The sequence below is a fragment of the Vanessa atalanta genome, chromosome 10 (genome assembly GCF_905147765.1).
Source record: "Vanessa atalanta chromosome 10, ilVanAtal1.2, whole genome shotgun sequence".
NCBI lineage: Eukaryota > Metazoa > Arthropoda > Insecta > Lepidoptera > Nymphalidae > Vanessa > Vanessa atalanta.
In genome coordinates, this window is record NC_061880.1 from 3,076,073 (window position 1) to 3,093,738 (window position 17,666).

Here is a 17,666-nt window from a genome sequence, read left to right on the forward strand (position 1 = left end):
ATTGAATTTTATCGTTTAATGCACATGCAGTAATTGTTTAAATTCAATTATTTCATAAATCTTAAAACATAAATGCGTTGTTTGAGAATTGCAAAATATAAAATAATTTTATATTGCAAATTTCTGAACGTAAGTATAAATAAGAAGTAATACTAAAGACTCGATATAATAACTCAGACTTCTTCGGCAAATTATTCTAAGGAGATCTTTCAGTCATAGCTTTTTATGCTAATTATTTGAAATTCTACATAATTTTTAAATACACACTTAAATACATAAAACAATGGATAATTTATTGAATTTATAGGATTATTTAAATATATTATTAGCTGCCTGAATGAAGTCGCTTCGTTTCAAAGGTTTGTTTTCACATATTTTCATGATACTAACATATTATATAATATGACAAAATTAAAATAAGTCTTGCATTCGGTGACTGCTCACAAAAGTATTTTAGAATTGAAAACAGGCACCGTTTTCGAAAAATAGGCCGAATAATTGTAACACAAATATTTCATTAGGTTTAGCTATATACACATATTTACCGATCTCTTATTTACTTTACAACCCTCATAATAAGGAATTAAATAACTTAATATAGAATAAATAGATTGAGTGAATAAATACTTTAACGATAGATACATAATAACATTTATTTTTCGTCAAATGAAGAATTATAATTTCTAAAATATTTATTTATGTATATTATGTAAGTTCTACCGACTAACAATGTCGACTACCAGTCTCACATTTTAGTTTAATAAGTGCTAGAAGGTACGAAATGAGAAATAAATCAGCTGCAGAGAGATTATTAGGACGTAACCAGGTCGCATTACTAGCTTACTCTCGATGACTTGTTACTCGTACATTCCGCGCTCACGCATTACAACGGTTCCTATCGTTTTCAGTTTCGGATCAGTCCGCTGACGGAATCCTTACACTACACTTTAAGTGGTTATGTTTTTGTCAGATTGCACCACTACTTGATATGTTTCATTACGCTCATCGCATTTCCTAGTTAATATGACTGGTTGCGTCCAAATACTTCTAATGGGAATTCACTGAACGCGGTTGCACATTTCCGATTAATTGTCAGTCTATTTGTGCAGCGCCGTTGGAATGTATTAAGGTCAGCTCTGCAGGTTCAGGGTCCGGTAGGGGTGCTTCACTTAACGGCCGCGCGCCCACCGCAGGAGCGCATCGGCCAGAACATCTAGGTGGGCTTTTGTCTGAAAATTGGTGACATAATATTAATAAAAATAAGTACAAACATTTATGCAAAAAATATCTTATTATGCTATCAAGATGACCCAGTGGATTTCAAAAAATAAATCGTATTAAATTTCATTCCTTACATCACTAATGCGTCACCAACCTTGTGAACTAAGATGTTATGTTCCTTGTGCCTGTAGTTACACTGGCTCACTCACCCTTCAAACCGGAACACAACAATACTGAGTACTGCTGTTTGGCGGTAGAATATCTCATTAGAGGGTGCTACTTACTCAGCTTGTACAAAGCCCTACCACCAAGTAAACCGAAAAACGTACCAAATGTTATTTAGTCACTCACTTTTTTATATTTTGTATGTCTAACTATGATATTTATTTAACTACAATGATTGTATTCAGAGATTGTCAAGATAAGACCATAGAGGCTAGACTAGTGAACACAATTTTTTTTACGGTATTTGGTCATAAGTTTATATAGGAACTTTTGGGTAAAATATTGTGACGCAAAAAGGCATCACTTCCGTGTTATAAATCAGACGCGATTGAATGGTTTTTTTTTCAATCTATTGATCGAGATATAAAGGCTTAAAACCAATTTTCGTTACGCCTATTGTACACTCAAATAGGATTATCAGTTATTCAATTAATTTGAAAAAGGCCTACGCCTCCATTCAAGTTTAACTTCAATTTCATTTCTTCTTAATTATTATAATCAACTCATGATACAATACTTTGCTTATTAATGGTAAATAGTAATTTGCTTATAAATGGCTTTGCATTAGCAGCCTGTAAATTTTCCCACTGCTGGGCTAAAGGCCTCCTCTCCCTTTGGGGAGAAGGTTTGGAGCATATTCCACCACGCTGCTCCAATGCGGGTTGGCGGAATACACGTGTGGCAGAATTTCGTTGAAATTAGACACATGCAGGTTTCCTCACGATGTCTTCCTTCACCGCCGAGCACGAGATGAATTATAAACACAAATTAAGCACATGAAAATTCAGTGGTGCCTGCCTGGGTTTGAACCCGAAATCATCGGTTAAGATGCACGTGTTCTAACCACTGGGCCATCTGGGCTCAAAATGGCTTTGGGTTGTTTTGAAAAGAAAGTGCTTTATCATGAGTTGTGATTCTAGATTCAAAGCAGTTAGCCTGCGCAAATGCCAGTTTAAGCATAACTGCGAATTTGAGCTTTAACACTGAATCTAATCTAAAATTTCTAGATCAAGGATCGAAAGTATAATTACATATTAATACACATATTAGTTTTTACGACTAATAAATTTTGAACTGATATAGTTTATGTTATTAGAAACAGGCTTTAAACCTTCGTACGGGCAAATAATCTCCTGTTTAAGGTTAGTGCTTATTCTAACACACTGTTCCATAATGCGTTGGTAGATATATGGTCGATGCAGATATGGTTTCTTTGAGGACGAGTAAAATTGGTGCTTAGCCTGATTGGAATCAATAATATGCGGTTTAGATCCATCTGTTTTGTTCACTAAGCCTCGGTTATTGATACTTTTGATGGATACTTGAAGAGACAGGCTAAGTTACTTACCGTTTTATAAAACATGCACGCTTGTCGATCCTCATCTTCGCCGTTAGGACAGTCGATGAACCCGTCGCAAAGTACGTGATCATCGATACAGCGATAGCGGCCCTGCCTGTCCGGAGTTGGACAAGCAAATCGTTCCATTCCGTCAGCCGCTGGCGGACATTCTGGAAAGAAAACAAAACTATATATATTATCCATTTCTTATTCTTTTCACTTATATCCATTGGGCTTGGATACTGATATTTTTTTATTTTGCTTTATTTAGGAAACCACAAGACTAATATTTTTGCATCTGCGGAAAGAATACGGTCTGCTCAATGTACATGAAATCTATCTTTGCATCTCGTTATCATTCAAAATAACACTCATATTTATAATTTGTCTATACGTCTGCTTTCGGAGCTTTTTGATTTATTAGGTTAAATATGTTTCCTTATTTTTTTTTCTCTCTTTCTCGTATCTTATTTTACAATTATTTTGAGCGGCAGAATTACTATTCTGTTCGAAAACAAACATTAACTAATATCAGTTTTTACCTTCAGATAATCAGCATCTTCAGCAATTCTCTCGATGATATCATGCAACTATGGAAACGTTTTACTTTGGCCTGCAGTTGCAGATTGCTTACAAGGCAGACTGGTAACTTGGTACGACTTAAAGCGTTTGAATAGCGTTTTAACAAAACTTCGAGATATAAATGTGAGCTTAATGTTCAACAAAGATGTTAAGTAACTCATTTCGTTCAGAGTCTTATTAACTCCACTATATTTGCATGGCCAATGTTTTTGCTACCGTTGTTTGTTCTTGTGATATTATTATTTTAAGTAGAAAACCGTGTTTTTCAACTAAAAATCTGTACGCACTGGCTAAAGTTTATCTAGCCAGAGGGCATAACATAGAAGAGGATTAAAACAAATTTCAACTCTCCTGTACATAATTTCGAATTCAGATATTACTCCGCAACTACTGGGTTATAATTGTGTCAAGATAATACCTAAAATTACAATAGCGTATTGAAATATTTTAAAAAATGATTTTTTTTAAGAGTTTTAATATAGACATATGTATGTATATTGAAATAACATAACTATATTTAAACTAACATATATGCGCATGGCTACGCCCACATGTTTTTTGAAAGACTTCCGCCGAATCGATACTCAGTGCTCGATTCTAGAAATTCCTTTTTAAAATTATACGGTTCTTTGCCAAAGGGTTATGGCTAATGATATGTTAATCAGTTTCTCCTTTCATGGGTATACATATATAGATGCTATCAGGACTGCGTCATGTGACACGTGTAAAAAGTTTAGACGACAAATTTTAATTGAGTTTGTGAACTTATCGCACATCGTTTTATAGCATCATGACCCTTGTACAAAGTAATTAACCAATGATTATTAATATTGTTAGTAATAGATTAAATAGATTTAATCATTTCCAAGTGTGTAATATAAAGGACTTGTGTATATTGTTATTAAAATAAAATCTCTTTCAAACCCTTCTTTTGAATATATTGAAGTGTAAATTGCTTAATTTAAAGGAAGGTAACGGAGAATGACATTAAGTATTTCAAAATAAGTGGCAAATAAAAATAATACTTAAATACGTCTACGATTTTCAACTTGTGTTGTCTTTGTATTTTTCATTTTCATATTTCTGTTTCAGACGTGGCGTCGTTTAGCACACCGCATTGCTTTTTAATTTTCAACATTTTAGTACAATGTAAACACTTATCAAAGAAGACTTGCATTGTATAGACTATAGTTACATACATTTTTATCCAATGTTATGCGAGTAAAACAAAACAAATAAAACAACATAAGAAAATGTGTAGATACATTTTGGATTTGAAGATAATAATATATTATTACAATAATCTCAATAAGGTTTTGTATATACATATTTTAATTTACTCTTTTTTTAATTTAATATAGGAAAGCAGATGGCAACATTTACTTATCAGATGATGACTTATAAGTAGATGTAAAAGGCAGGCGGCTTTATATAAAATCTTACCGCCAGTGAAATTATGATGCTTATGAATGAATTTTATTTGATTTATCTTTTTAATGTGTGTATAATAATTCAGATACCTAATCAGAAATGTCTTAACAATTTCTACGATAAGAGATATAGAAACCTCGTTTATCTTTTTAACTTGGGAGATGAAGTTATTTATAAGTTACCGTGTATATTTTATCCCACCGGAAAACACTGCAACGTTTTACTTATAAACAGAATGATAAACAATGACAAAGTTTTATATAAAGTTTTATCCCCAATTTTACCTCCTTAAGGGATAAATTTTTGTAAGCGCTTTAACGACTAAGCTTTATTCATAAGCGCAAGCTTAAATACCGTAAATGACATATGGCAAAAATTAAAAAAAGGCGATATTCTATACAAGCTTTCATCTCTAATATGACCTTCTTGGGTAATAAAATCGCTGTAACAGCTGTCTTTTATATCATAAACAGAACATACTACCGATTTCCATGTTTCTAACATAAAAAATAAAGATCTTCTGAATTAACATTCATCCCCAAATTCATCCTTTCACGTGATTAATTTTCAAAAGCGTTGTATCAGCTCTCATTTACTAAAATTATAATCAGAAGTTATGAATTTCAATGAAAAAATTACATCTCCAATTAAACCCCTTAGGAAATGAACTTTTACAAATCCTTACAAAGCGTTACGCCTATGTTAGACCCACGGGTTTAGTCTTAGGCAACATTATTAAGCAGATCATTTTAATGTATATTTGGGTACGTGTATACTTTGATAACACATATGTAGGTATGTCGTTACAACAAGTAATTATATATATCGTATATTTTAACAGTTAGCCTTAACTATTTCCAAAGTAGGAAAAGCCGAGGTTAAAAGTTGTTTGGAAAATAAAAATTCTTAATCACATTTCTATGATTCAAATGTCGGAAGTCTTAGAACATCAAGTTAACATGTTGATCTCTGGTTATATAAGGTGGCTTTGGTTTGCCGAGTCAGCTTTGATGCCAAAACCTTTGCGTAGGCCGCGAACTGTAAGCACGTGGATGTCAAGATCTCTAAGGTTAAAGGCAGTCAGCTGTCATAATGCAGTTAAATGTCATAGTGTGTTAGTTAAGTCAAGAATATTCGTATTTTGATATGCATTTCATAGAAATCTTATAAATTAATCTATAAATATAAATTGTGCTCTTTATCATTTATTTTTATTCATATTAATAAACGTTGAACCAAATGATAACATTTGGTTCAACGTTTTTTATCATTAAAACAATAGATTAAGACAGTCGAATATTAATATATTAAATTGATAATATTTTAGTTTTAAAAGACTAACTTGACAGAAGGGATGTCTATTATTTAACAAATATTGTTTCAGTGACTTGACTACGAAACAGTTAATTTATAATGTTATCTAAGCCCTAAGGGGTTTAATTGATTCGATACATAAAATAACGGAAAGCTCTTTGAAGCCTGCGCAAATGATACATCTTGGTAATCTAATCACGGACGAAGGGCTTCAGAAGGGGCCTTTGAATTCATTGATTTAGGATTTGGCATTTGAAGACAGCCTTCTATGTTGATAATACGGTTAGAAAAATCAATTTCACTTTTAATTTATTTTTATTCATGTTAAAACGAAAGCTATATACATTTTATAAAGTGGTGTAATTCGTTAAAATATTCGTTCTAAGGGTTGCAGCCATTATTCATTATAATTATATTTAATTACGAAACGAATGAATTTAGTAGAACAAAATGATTAAAGTATTAAAATATATTCTAGATTACACAATATTGGAAATTAATTCTGTTTACGTATTTTAAAATATTGAGTTACATAAACAATAAATGTAGTTTCATGTATTTTATATATTAAGTAACACAGTAACTGTCGTATATTCAGGCAAAAGAAGGTCTAATATAAAGATTTTATTCTTGGATATTACTAGTATAAAAACTTATTTAATTATCTCGATTTTATTAATACACTCGTATATTTATTCTATTAAATTGCAAATAATGATTTTTCTTTGTTAAGTCTAATTTTATTCCTATATTAATAATACATATAAATTTATGTTATATAATTAAAATATGAGTAACAAATGTAAGATCAATATTACGCTACAAAGCGAACACGAAATTGTAGGCGGTGGATTCTATGTAAGTCGTCAGTTATGTAGTAGGTACAGTTAATTAATGAGATCTGGGCTGTAAGATGAGTTCAGGCAGCATTTAGAAATGTCATGAAAGGTAATATAATTATTTGAACAATTTTATTATTAATAATTTCTAATATATATCTAATTATTGAGACATTTTGCCTAAAATAATACGATTAACACTCAGCTGTAACAATAGTAAATATCAAACGATTTTATTCGTGATGATATTTATAATTCATAAACATAACAATCATAAACAACACTTCATTGGAATGTATATTCTCGAAATAGGGAAAAGAAATAGACAATACAAAGCAAAGTTGTTTGAATGAAAAGTGATCTATATTTGTAAAGAATTATGCTGCCGTAGTCCGCGCTTACTAAGATAGCCGGCTACTCAGTTCTGAGCGTCTATTTTTAGCCGCGCCGGGGAAAGTGAGGCCACAGCTCGATTGCGAACAGCGAGCGCCCTCTACCTATCTACAATTGTTTCTATAGTCGCAACGTGTCGTGCATTCGCAAACATAGCGCAGGACCATTCAGGTAAACCACCTCTTCGGCATAGTTTCCTCTGTATTACTTGAAATTAAATTTGTCTATTTGTATATATCATTCTATTAGAGAAAAATAAATATTAAAAAAAGAGGAAATACTAGAAGCGTAAATAGCAACAGTTCTTTACTCTTACGTTCAGTTACAAAAAGGAAATATATTCGTTTAAAAAAAAATCTGTAATCGGCAAAGTAATCTTTAATCGCTCCGATGAGATTTCACAAGCCATCTTAATAGAGTTCAGACTATCTCATCCAATCTTCTACTAACTACCTTTAAGAATTACCCACTTAAATTTAATAGGAAAACTGCTCTCTTTCTTTTACCGAAACGAAGAAAAATAGTATTATTTAATGTTATATTAAATGGATATTAGTGTTAAAATCTTCCTGAAAGTTTTTAATTAAATATTAAGAATAGAGTTGTTAACATTGGTCCATAGTAAGTAGTATTCAATGCGGTATTCAGACTACTAAAATAACGTCAGATTTTAGAAGCCATTTAAAAAAAAGTGTAAAAAAACATTTCATTATAACTATCAAAATTTTTAAAACTTTCAAAATTAGTCATGAGCTGCTGACCTTTGACGGAAAAGTAAATAAAATTTAAAAAAATGAAATTGCATGAGTATTTATTGTTCTTTACGTTTGAAGAATTTGCTTTGACGTAGTTTTGTTATTGTTATACAGTTAAAGGTTTTTACCCCACTTTAAAAACTTCGTCGAGAAACATACAGAATGCTTGAAAACTTATAACGGGCAAAAATCTAAAATAATATATATATAAATTATAAACATTAAACGAGAAGTAGGTATCATTATAAAGTATTGCACAATAACTGATATTGCACATAAAACAATAAAAATAAAGAAGAAATCGCTTAGTGGTTCCTTTTCATTATTATTTAGCATATTTATATCTATTTTGTATATTATATACTACAGCTTCTACTACTACTACCCAGCCTATAGTCTAGTACTTCACATAGGCCTTTACTACGGCATTATACAGCGCTCGTGCTCCTTTCACACCCAGTTGAGTCTCACGGCCTCCTTTAGGTTATCGGACACATAGCCTGTGCTGATCCGTAGTCTCTACTTTTGGATTACACGTAGGTGACTAACCAACCGCTTACATTAGTCTACCAATTTTATTTAAATATATATTAAATATTTTCAATAAAACAGTTCTCCTACTAGCATATTTATTATTTTCATACAGCAATTGATATATCGTAAAGCATCTGCGATATACAGATGACGGACAAATTAAAATATAAATTTGTATATCTTCTGATGTTGATGATAATGATCAAAAAATTCTAATTTCGAAATAAATCGCTATGTTTTTACATAAATTAGACAATTTAATTACACGACGTTTCAAATTATATTTTCATATATTTTTACAATGTTTAATTAGTGACAATTATATTATGTCACTAATATAGCTACAGTACCTTGCCATTTATTCACATAAACGGCCGTCAAAGTTAACACACTTGGTTTTCTTCTAATAAATGATGAAAATGAATTAGCGTTTAAAACGTATGCATTTTCTAACGGAATCACAAATTATAGAGACGAATTATGAGCAGTTGAAAAAAAAGTTTTAATTAGTATTAAAAATGAACGTTCTATGAATTATTTCCGTGCCAAGTTTCAGTTGGAGCCGCGATGGTTTCAATTTGTTGGTATTTTTGCTGTCAATTTTAGAGAACAGAGCTTTACAATCTCAAACATAAACAGTGCGAATAACTTCTTCGCCTTAAATTTATCTAATTTCAGTTTAGAGTTAATTTGATTTAAAAATAAAATATTTACGTATCATTAATATAAAAAATATATATTTATAAAAACACTGACAAAAATAATATTTGAATTAAACTATTATGCCTCATATCATCTTTATGAATAATATTAAAAAATAATGATGTTCCTATATCTTTATCGTACTTAAAAATATTAACTAAATTGTATCGGAGATTTTCATTCCTTAACCTCAATCATTACTTTTCATGGTTTTAGCAAAAGTACACCATAATGAGTACTTTAGGTATTCATTGTTTTTTATGTCACGTAGTCATACTAGCTAATGGACTACTTGATGATCAGTGGTTACCAATGCCCATAGACATTATGACTGTTTGAAATATTATTCGTTCATCATATCTTTAATGTGATATACATTCAATCAAGCTTGGGAACTAAGATGTTATAAACCTTTTAGCTGTAGTTGTGGTGGCACCTACCCCGACGGGCTTGCGCAAAGTTCTACTACCAAGTAAAGAAAAATATAAATAAATAAGCTATTTAGCATTTTATATAGTTTATTATTAATACATAAATATATTAGATATTACATTTTAGACATCGTAATCGTATTATTACGCAAATTTATGATTTAATTACAAGTCGAGGATATTTTTAGCAGTCATTTGTTATTGTTTATTTGCTGTGCACGCTTTTGTTGGTCGACAATTATATAAATAATTAATCAGTTAAAACACAAAAGACTATAAAATATTAAAGTAATTCTTATTTATTATTCATAAAAACAAAAGAGATGATCATTAGTTAAATTGAAGTTGTTTTCTTGCCCCAGTGAACAAATCACGTGGGCGTGGGAGTGATCGAAGGATCTAGTTGGGTTCTGCAGACTTAGAGGCGACGAATACATTCCAAACTAATCGTTACTCTGACGTATATCTGCAACCTAAAGTGTCCTTACGTAAAACGCCGTTCCGTATATTTACGAACACGAAACGGAATACTTTATTAAGAATAGAATCCAACACTGAAATCAATAATAGTATGAAACTAAAAAAATAATCAATGCATTGTGTAAATTTAAAAAAACAAATCCTGTAATGGATAATGGATAACTTATTTTGCAGTAATTTGGTTTTAAGTAATAACTCGGTTGCCGACTTAAATATGAGTATCTTTATTTTTATTAAAAAACGAATTTGTTCTATCAAGATTTATGTTAACATTATAAGTGGTTATTTTAAATTAATTAGTATAATTATTGTATTCTTTTAATTAATCTCTAATTGGTTTTAATATATTTTTTAGCTTAATTATTCCTTTAGTTAAATTCTTAAATAAATTGTGGAGTGTTATTTCGCTTCAGTTGTTTAGTAAAAGATTATTTATGTTTTAAAATTCAAATCAGGTTTTTTTTTGGTAAAGTCTATTAAATAGCCCTGACCGATAAATATTTACAAGGCGTCGTCGTACGTGCTTTGGGAGGGCTACATAGGTGTATATACTGTACATCGCTTCCTCGATTCATTATGACATTAGAAATTTAAACTTGTATTATTATTATCTCGTGTTACTATATTTAACAAGTTGATTAATGATGAAATTGAAATATCATTATTCGGTAATATCAGTTATCAGGTAATGATAGACACGAGGCACTCATTTTTAACGTCAATATTAAAGTTAAATTTGATTTTGACAAGTCAAACATGTATAGTTTTCGTCGCTCAGAATAAGCAACTAACAGAATTTGGAAGGAAGTTTTGTATTGTATTATATTATACATGTAAATTCATAATATATATTCTCCAATTAAAAGTAATGCAACAGATTAGCACAAAGATATTTTATGCATGAAAGCAATTCAAGTATAAACAAATATTCGTTTTCTTGCTAAATATGCTGAATTTTATTAATTAACTATTAAAATTCAAAAAATGTCTAAGTAAATGTCCCCCTAATAAAGGTAACCTTCTATTATAATAATTATATGCAAATTTGTTCCTAGATTCAGCGGTTCTTACCTCAAACCTGCAATCTTGCCAGATTTACGTATCAATTCTAACAGAACTATACAATACGAGTATTTAAAACGATCGCTTGGTTTTGTAAAGGTAGCGAATAATTTAAATGACAGGCTAGCATATATATTATGATTATTTATCTACTTGATAACCAAGTAAATACTTATTAATACAATATAATACTGACTTTTAGAAGTATTATTGTTTTAAACTGTATCGTTTAGTAATCTTGGTATCTTAATAGTAGGTGATATCGACATTCAAATGGGACAGACAAGTGAGACTAAAGAGCAAAAAAAAAAATGTATTAAATAAGTTAACAGAATAAATATTTTTCCTCGTGACAGCCATTAACCAACGCTTCATTTCACGTTCGAATTAAAGTAACCCGTTAACGAAAATGCTAAATATATTATTTTTACAAATTGAATTCTGGCTTCTCATTATCCTATTTAAAAGATAATTATAGTCTAAATGTTCTATAAAAAAGGTCATTACAAGTCTATTCATAAAGCGGAAAACATCAAGGTTAATGAACCATAAGTACATACAAGTTCTATCCAAGTTTGTAAAGTATCAATCAATGCTTGTGACGTATTGTTGATATGTTAATGATTTATTTAATGATGTTATAATGAATATATTGCTGTCTTGCAATCACATATTATATTAAACTATTACAGTATCTAGTATTATTTCGCTTCTTCTTTTGAATTATTTATTATTTATGTTTTTATATACAATGGCTTACTAATCTTTCGTATCGTTTTAATACACTGAATCCTACTCACATTAATTCCCTGTCATGTATATTTGTAGAAATGTTTTGCTATATAGTTTTGGATTATATTTTTCTTAATAAAATAATAATATGCATACAATAAACATGTTATTATTTGTGTTTACAATTTTATTTGGAAATTTATTACTAGAATACGAGTTATTTATATCTTTTAATGGTGTATTGATTGAAGTGTAGCGTGACGGTGCAAACTGCGTAGATCGTCTACGCTGCTACGGCGTAGAAGGAGCTATAAAGAAGGTATTGTCATTATGTTGGGTATACAGACTTGGTTTAATGTTGCTGCTTTCAAAAATAAATACCAAATAAATAGAAATTTTATAAGCAGCCGTCATTTTTGTACTATTTTTGGTTTTACAAATGTGTTACTTGCTATTATATGAATTATTTATTATTTAATTATTACTATTAAAATATTTTTGAAGAAAAATTCAATAGAGTGTTAGATGTTAGATTCCTTACATTTTAGTTAAAATTAAAGTTTTAACATCAAAACTATCAACAATCTCAGTTTGGACTTTATATTTCTATTGGTTTCTGATTTATATTTATCAACCTGAATACAAACTTGTATCACAAATTATCAAGACCGACTGAAAACTTTTAAACATAATACATCTGTGAAGTTTATGTATCTGTTCTCGGCTTAAAGTTACGATGTTTATTTCTTTGTAAGTTTATTTCATAAAAGAAACATAACAATGGTCGCTATATCTTTGTAGTCGGTATATTGACTTCGTATCACAGCTTCCGATGAATCAACTTTTTTTAGCTAGCTTCTAATATTTTCTTTGTAGACATTGAGAGTCATGAATCTATATATTCATAGTAGTGAATCACGATCAAGAATGGGCTGCGAGTGGGTGGGTGTCGGGTGGAGCTTGTGAGACCATTAATCATATTACAAGCTCTTTATTGCTTCAATGAAGCGACGATATGAAACTACTTGAAGTGGCTTAATCGGCATTCTGTTTTATTTAAAACCGATATGGTTATTACTATGTAATATCGGTTTATTTATGATCCATAAATGCGAGCGTTAGTCGACTTTATTAAAAAAGTCTTAGCTTTGTTTAATAAAAGATAACAAACAGTATATTTTTGAATTTGCAGTTAGTTTATTTTAATAATATCAACGTTCAATATATAAAATATGGATGATTTGATATATTACTAAGCTTGTATAAAGTCAATAAAACACTATAAAACCTGTTAAAAATATAGCAAAATAAGCTATAGCTTAAGTTTTCCAATATTTTATGTTATACATTATTAATAAACAAAACAATTACAAATTTAATGTAATTCCGTAGAAAATATATTATGATTGATTAGGACTGTAAAAGCAAATAAGGCAAGGTAAATATCCGACCCGTATCGATCGACAAGCGCCGCACTAAATTATGTAGCTCTCCAAACAACAGAGATATTTATAACGACATTGTCTATAGAAGGGTCACGATAAAAACAGATTACGAAACCTGCATGTGTCGGATTAGATGCCACATGTGTATCCAACAACCACTAGAGCAATGTAGTGGAATCAACTTCACTTCTCCTTAAGAAGAGAGGACGCATTTATCCAGTAGCGAAATATCTATCGGTTATAATTTTACCTTTTGGATATAAATAGCATGTGCTCCAAGAATATATAGAAAATATGCTTTATATAGATCTGCGCTACTGAAGTTACTCGCATGCTATTCATATTATACTGTGTTTATTAATAGCATGCTAGTATTTAAAGTAATACTATTGTAATAAATCTAGGAAGAATAATAAATAGAAGCCGACCGAAATGGTTCTATTATTAGTGAGCTCATGTCATTTATCAGTCTCTTCGTTTCATACTGAACAGCAATCGATGTAATTTGTCACGGAACCGTATCCAATAATAGCATACCATAATAATAGTATATATTGACATTTTAAATACAATTTTAATGGATGGGAAAAAAATAAACTCAAATTACAGTTATTAGTTCACGAATTAATGGATCTATAGAGAAGTATGTGGTAAATTGTTCAATTTCGTGAAGTTTATATTCGTACGTTATAGAAGCAAGTACTTAAGCTGACATAGCAGAGAGTATTGTATTTTAAGTTCGATGCCAAGAGTTGAAGATGCCAAACAATAGGCAATACGCTTTTGAGACCCATCTTACCATTATAGTTCCGCCTATTGAGCCACCGAAATCGTGCGTCGGAAGTAGTTCTCGTGTTCTATGGCTACACATACACCGTCTGTCTCGTATGTGGCAAAATATTTTAACAAGATTAGATTATTTGGAATAAAAATTGTCGAAAAATTCGAATTACTTTATTTAAAGTATTTTGATGAGCTTAGAGTATATTAGCAAAATTAGCCCTACAAATATCTGATATGAGTGTATCGAAATAAAAATATATGATTTCTTTCTAGTTTTAAAATCATGTCGATAGAAAGTATACTTGATCATCGTTATAAGACAAAATAGATTAATACTCAAACATAATATATTATATCTTTGTTAATGTATTGTTTGTTTATCAATTATAAGATGTTACTGAAATATATTTAAAAAAAGACGCCTCACTTTAACTTTAACAACATTTTCTATTTATAATACGACCTCCGTGGTCGAGTAGTGTGTACACCGGTTTTCATGGGTACGCCACTCCGAGGTCCCGGGTTCGATGCCCGGCCGAGTCGATGTAGAACGAATTCTATGTTGTCTTGGGTTTGGGTGTTTGTGGTACCGTCGTTACTTCTGATTTCCATAACACAAGTGCTTTAGCTACTTACATTGGGATCAGAGTAATGTATGTGATGTTGTCCAATATTTATTTATTATTTATTTATTTATATTTAATATAATTATAGCTTAAAAAGAAGATATTAATTTTGAAAGAAGATGAAATTTGTTCAAAAAAAAATCTCTTAGTTCAGTAGTACCCGCAAAATTCTTTAACGCTTTTTAAAATCAAAAAGAAAATAAGGAGTAACCAGAAAATAGTAAAAGGAGTTCACAGTACTGATTCATGTATTTATAACAGATTATTGGTCGGTTACTATATTAGAGTTGGTTCACCGACAGCTCGTAGGCTGATAAAGTACTAATTACTGGCATTGGTTGAGTTTATAATAAAAAATATACCTTATTCAGCTCCTACGTCAGATAATGTTGCTCAATTCTGCTTTGCCAGGGATCAAACTGCAAATATTATATTCTATAACAATATGGTTTATAAACTGGATAGTTTAATCAAATTCATTAAGATATAGGATCTCTTGTAACTGCTGTCTGACCTTATTTTATACGTGACCATCTTGTTATACACGTCCACGTGTGCATTAATTTAGGAGTTCATGGTAAAGCCCTTAAGGTATGCAGGCTTTGCAATTCAGATTGGTTGTCCAACTTATTATGCTCTACCTTTGGATATGATTAAATGGCATAAATTTAAAACAAATTGTAATTATTAAAAAAACATTTGTTTTTCTAATACAAGTTAAGTATTTAAGTAATAATTTATTGAGATGAATTTACATAAGAATCGGACATAAATTTAAATCCACACAAAATATAATTAATATTACTACGGAGATATTATGACAGAAGAGCTGAAAGGAAACAGATTATCATGGTATAGTCATTCAATAGAAGGAATGTAATATTGTATATTACAATAAATTTTAGTTACAAATGTAGCAATACGAATTATTAACAAAACTTGGATAGTGTGTAAGAAAAGAGTAACTAAGGATATGATTAGTGGAGATAAAGATAGATATCAAAGAGAAAAAATACTGTGCTGACCCTAAATATAAGAAAATAAGAGCAAACAAATGATGGTGATTATATAAATATTTGTTCCGTAATTTATAGATTTGTACTAATAGTTCACAATAAAAAAGGGTGTAACAATACAATAAACAGAAAAATGAACGGGAGCATCTGGTAATCATTTCACTTTTCTCACACACATTTGCGTAGGGCTGAAACCAGGCATTGCGTGGCAAGTGGCGAGTTCACAAAACAATTTATGTATGCCTGGGGCAGCGCTGGCTGCTGGCCAATATTCTGATACTCTTGATAGCTTCTGAAGAAACTCACGGTATAATTGTTTTGTCGTCTTTTAAAGATCGCTTAGTATGTTTTTTATTATTTATAACGAAACTTGAAGTTGATTTTAAATTCCTACCTTTAAAAAGTACAGTACTTATAGAAACTATATTATCTATTCTGACTTCTTAATAAGTCAATGTAATATTTTAACATTCTGTTCTCTGGTGTTAAAATATATAGATTAGATTTATCTTTACACTATCATCGCCACCAGCTTATTATAAGCTGCTGGATATTTGCCTGTCTCAAGTTGAGTCATAGTCCCTGGTTCTCCTCTTCCGCATCTAGTCGGATTTTGCCATATATTTTAGATCATTGGTCCACCTGGCTGAGCTCACCTTTCGTTATATTTTGTATTTTGTTGATCCAAAAAAATGTATTGTATTATTTTTTATATAATAGCAGTTGTTAAAAACAATTATGTGTAATATGTATAATGTGTATGTGTAAGTTAATGAATGTCAAGAATTAAATGATTTATTATATTTTTTTCTAAAACAAAAAATAAATAATTTTTATATTATTAATATGGAATTGATGTCAAAATTAATTGTGATATTTCTTTCTGCCTACTGATTTTATTTTTCCTTGTTCTCTTTAGATAGCTTTTAGTTTCAGAACGAAAATAGACTGAGTTATAAAATGTCCTTGTTATTAATATTATTTCTATATAGCTGTCAGAAATATTAAAGTTTGAGGTGCTTCTTTTCTAGGCATTTCAAAGCTATAACAGAAACACCAGAACTTTTTACAGGATTTGTAGATATACAAAATATCAGAAAACAATAATTATCATTTATGAACAAAGTAATCAATGGTTTTTATGAAAAGAAAAGATAAGTGTTGTGCTGCAGTCGACGAGCAAATGGTCACTTAAGCCCATATGGACTCATACTGATTGAAGTCCAAACTTGTATATTATATAAATTATATAATTGTACTGTATATTATTTCGATCTACATTTTAAATGTAATAAAACATTTACAATTACAAATAAGGTTAAAAAGTGCATATGGTATAAAAGTTATTTAACAGTAGCAACAATATCGAATGCATGAAGTTTTAATAGCTTACATATGAAGCCAACTTTGACTTTTATGTGTAAATTTTGCTTTCACGTTTCTATTTATTAGTTTAGTAGAAAAAAAACTATTTATATATAATAGAGAGCGCGATTCAAGGAAATCAAGATTGGAGCAATGTTAAGGGATTTTTATTATTGTTTACAATTCGAAAGTGGCAATCTAGATGGTCTAGAAATACGGCAGTAATTGGGTCCAGTTTGTAGATAAGTAACCCTTTTTATAATGGTGCTGTTCGAATAATTAGCCGAAATAGTACAAATTGTGTCGAGCTTAGGCTATTATTAGTAAATTTTTCGCTAAGGTTAATTCACCTTTAATGTTTAAATCATTGTTACTAAAATAAACGCCATGG

The 17,666-nt window shown here is 30.2% G+C and overlaps 1 protein-coding gene across 1 annotated transcript in view; it reads right to left on the reverse strand.

Annotated features, from left to right (window-relative positions):
* Positions 1–1,169: 1,169 nt before the first annotated feature.
* LOC125066918 overlaps positions 1,170–17,666 on the reverse strand; it is an 82,110-nt gene continuing 65,613 nt past the window's right edge. The window contains exons 3-4 of the mRNA XM_047675243.1: positions 2,795–2,955; positions 1,170–1,229 (exon numbers count right to left, since the gene is read on the reverse strand). Of these exons, the coding sequence (XP_047531199.1) occupies positions 1,170–1,229; positions 2,795–2,955 (221 nt within the window). The remainder of the gene's footprint in view (positions 1,230–2,794; positions 2,956–17,666) is intronic.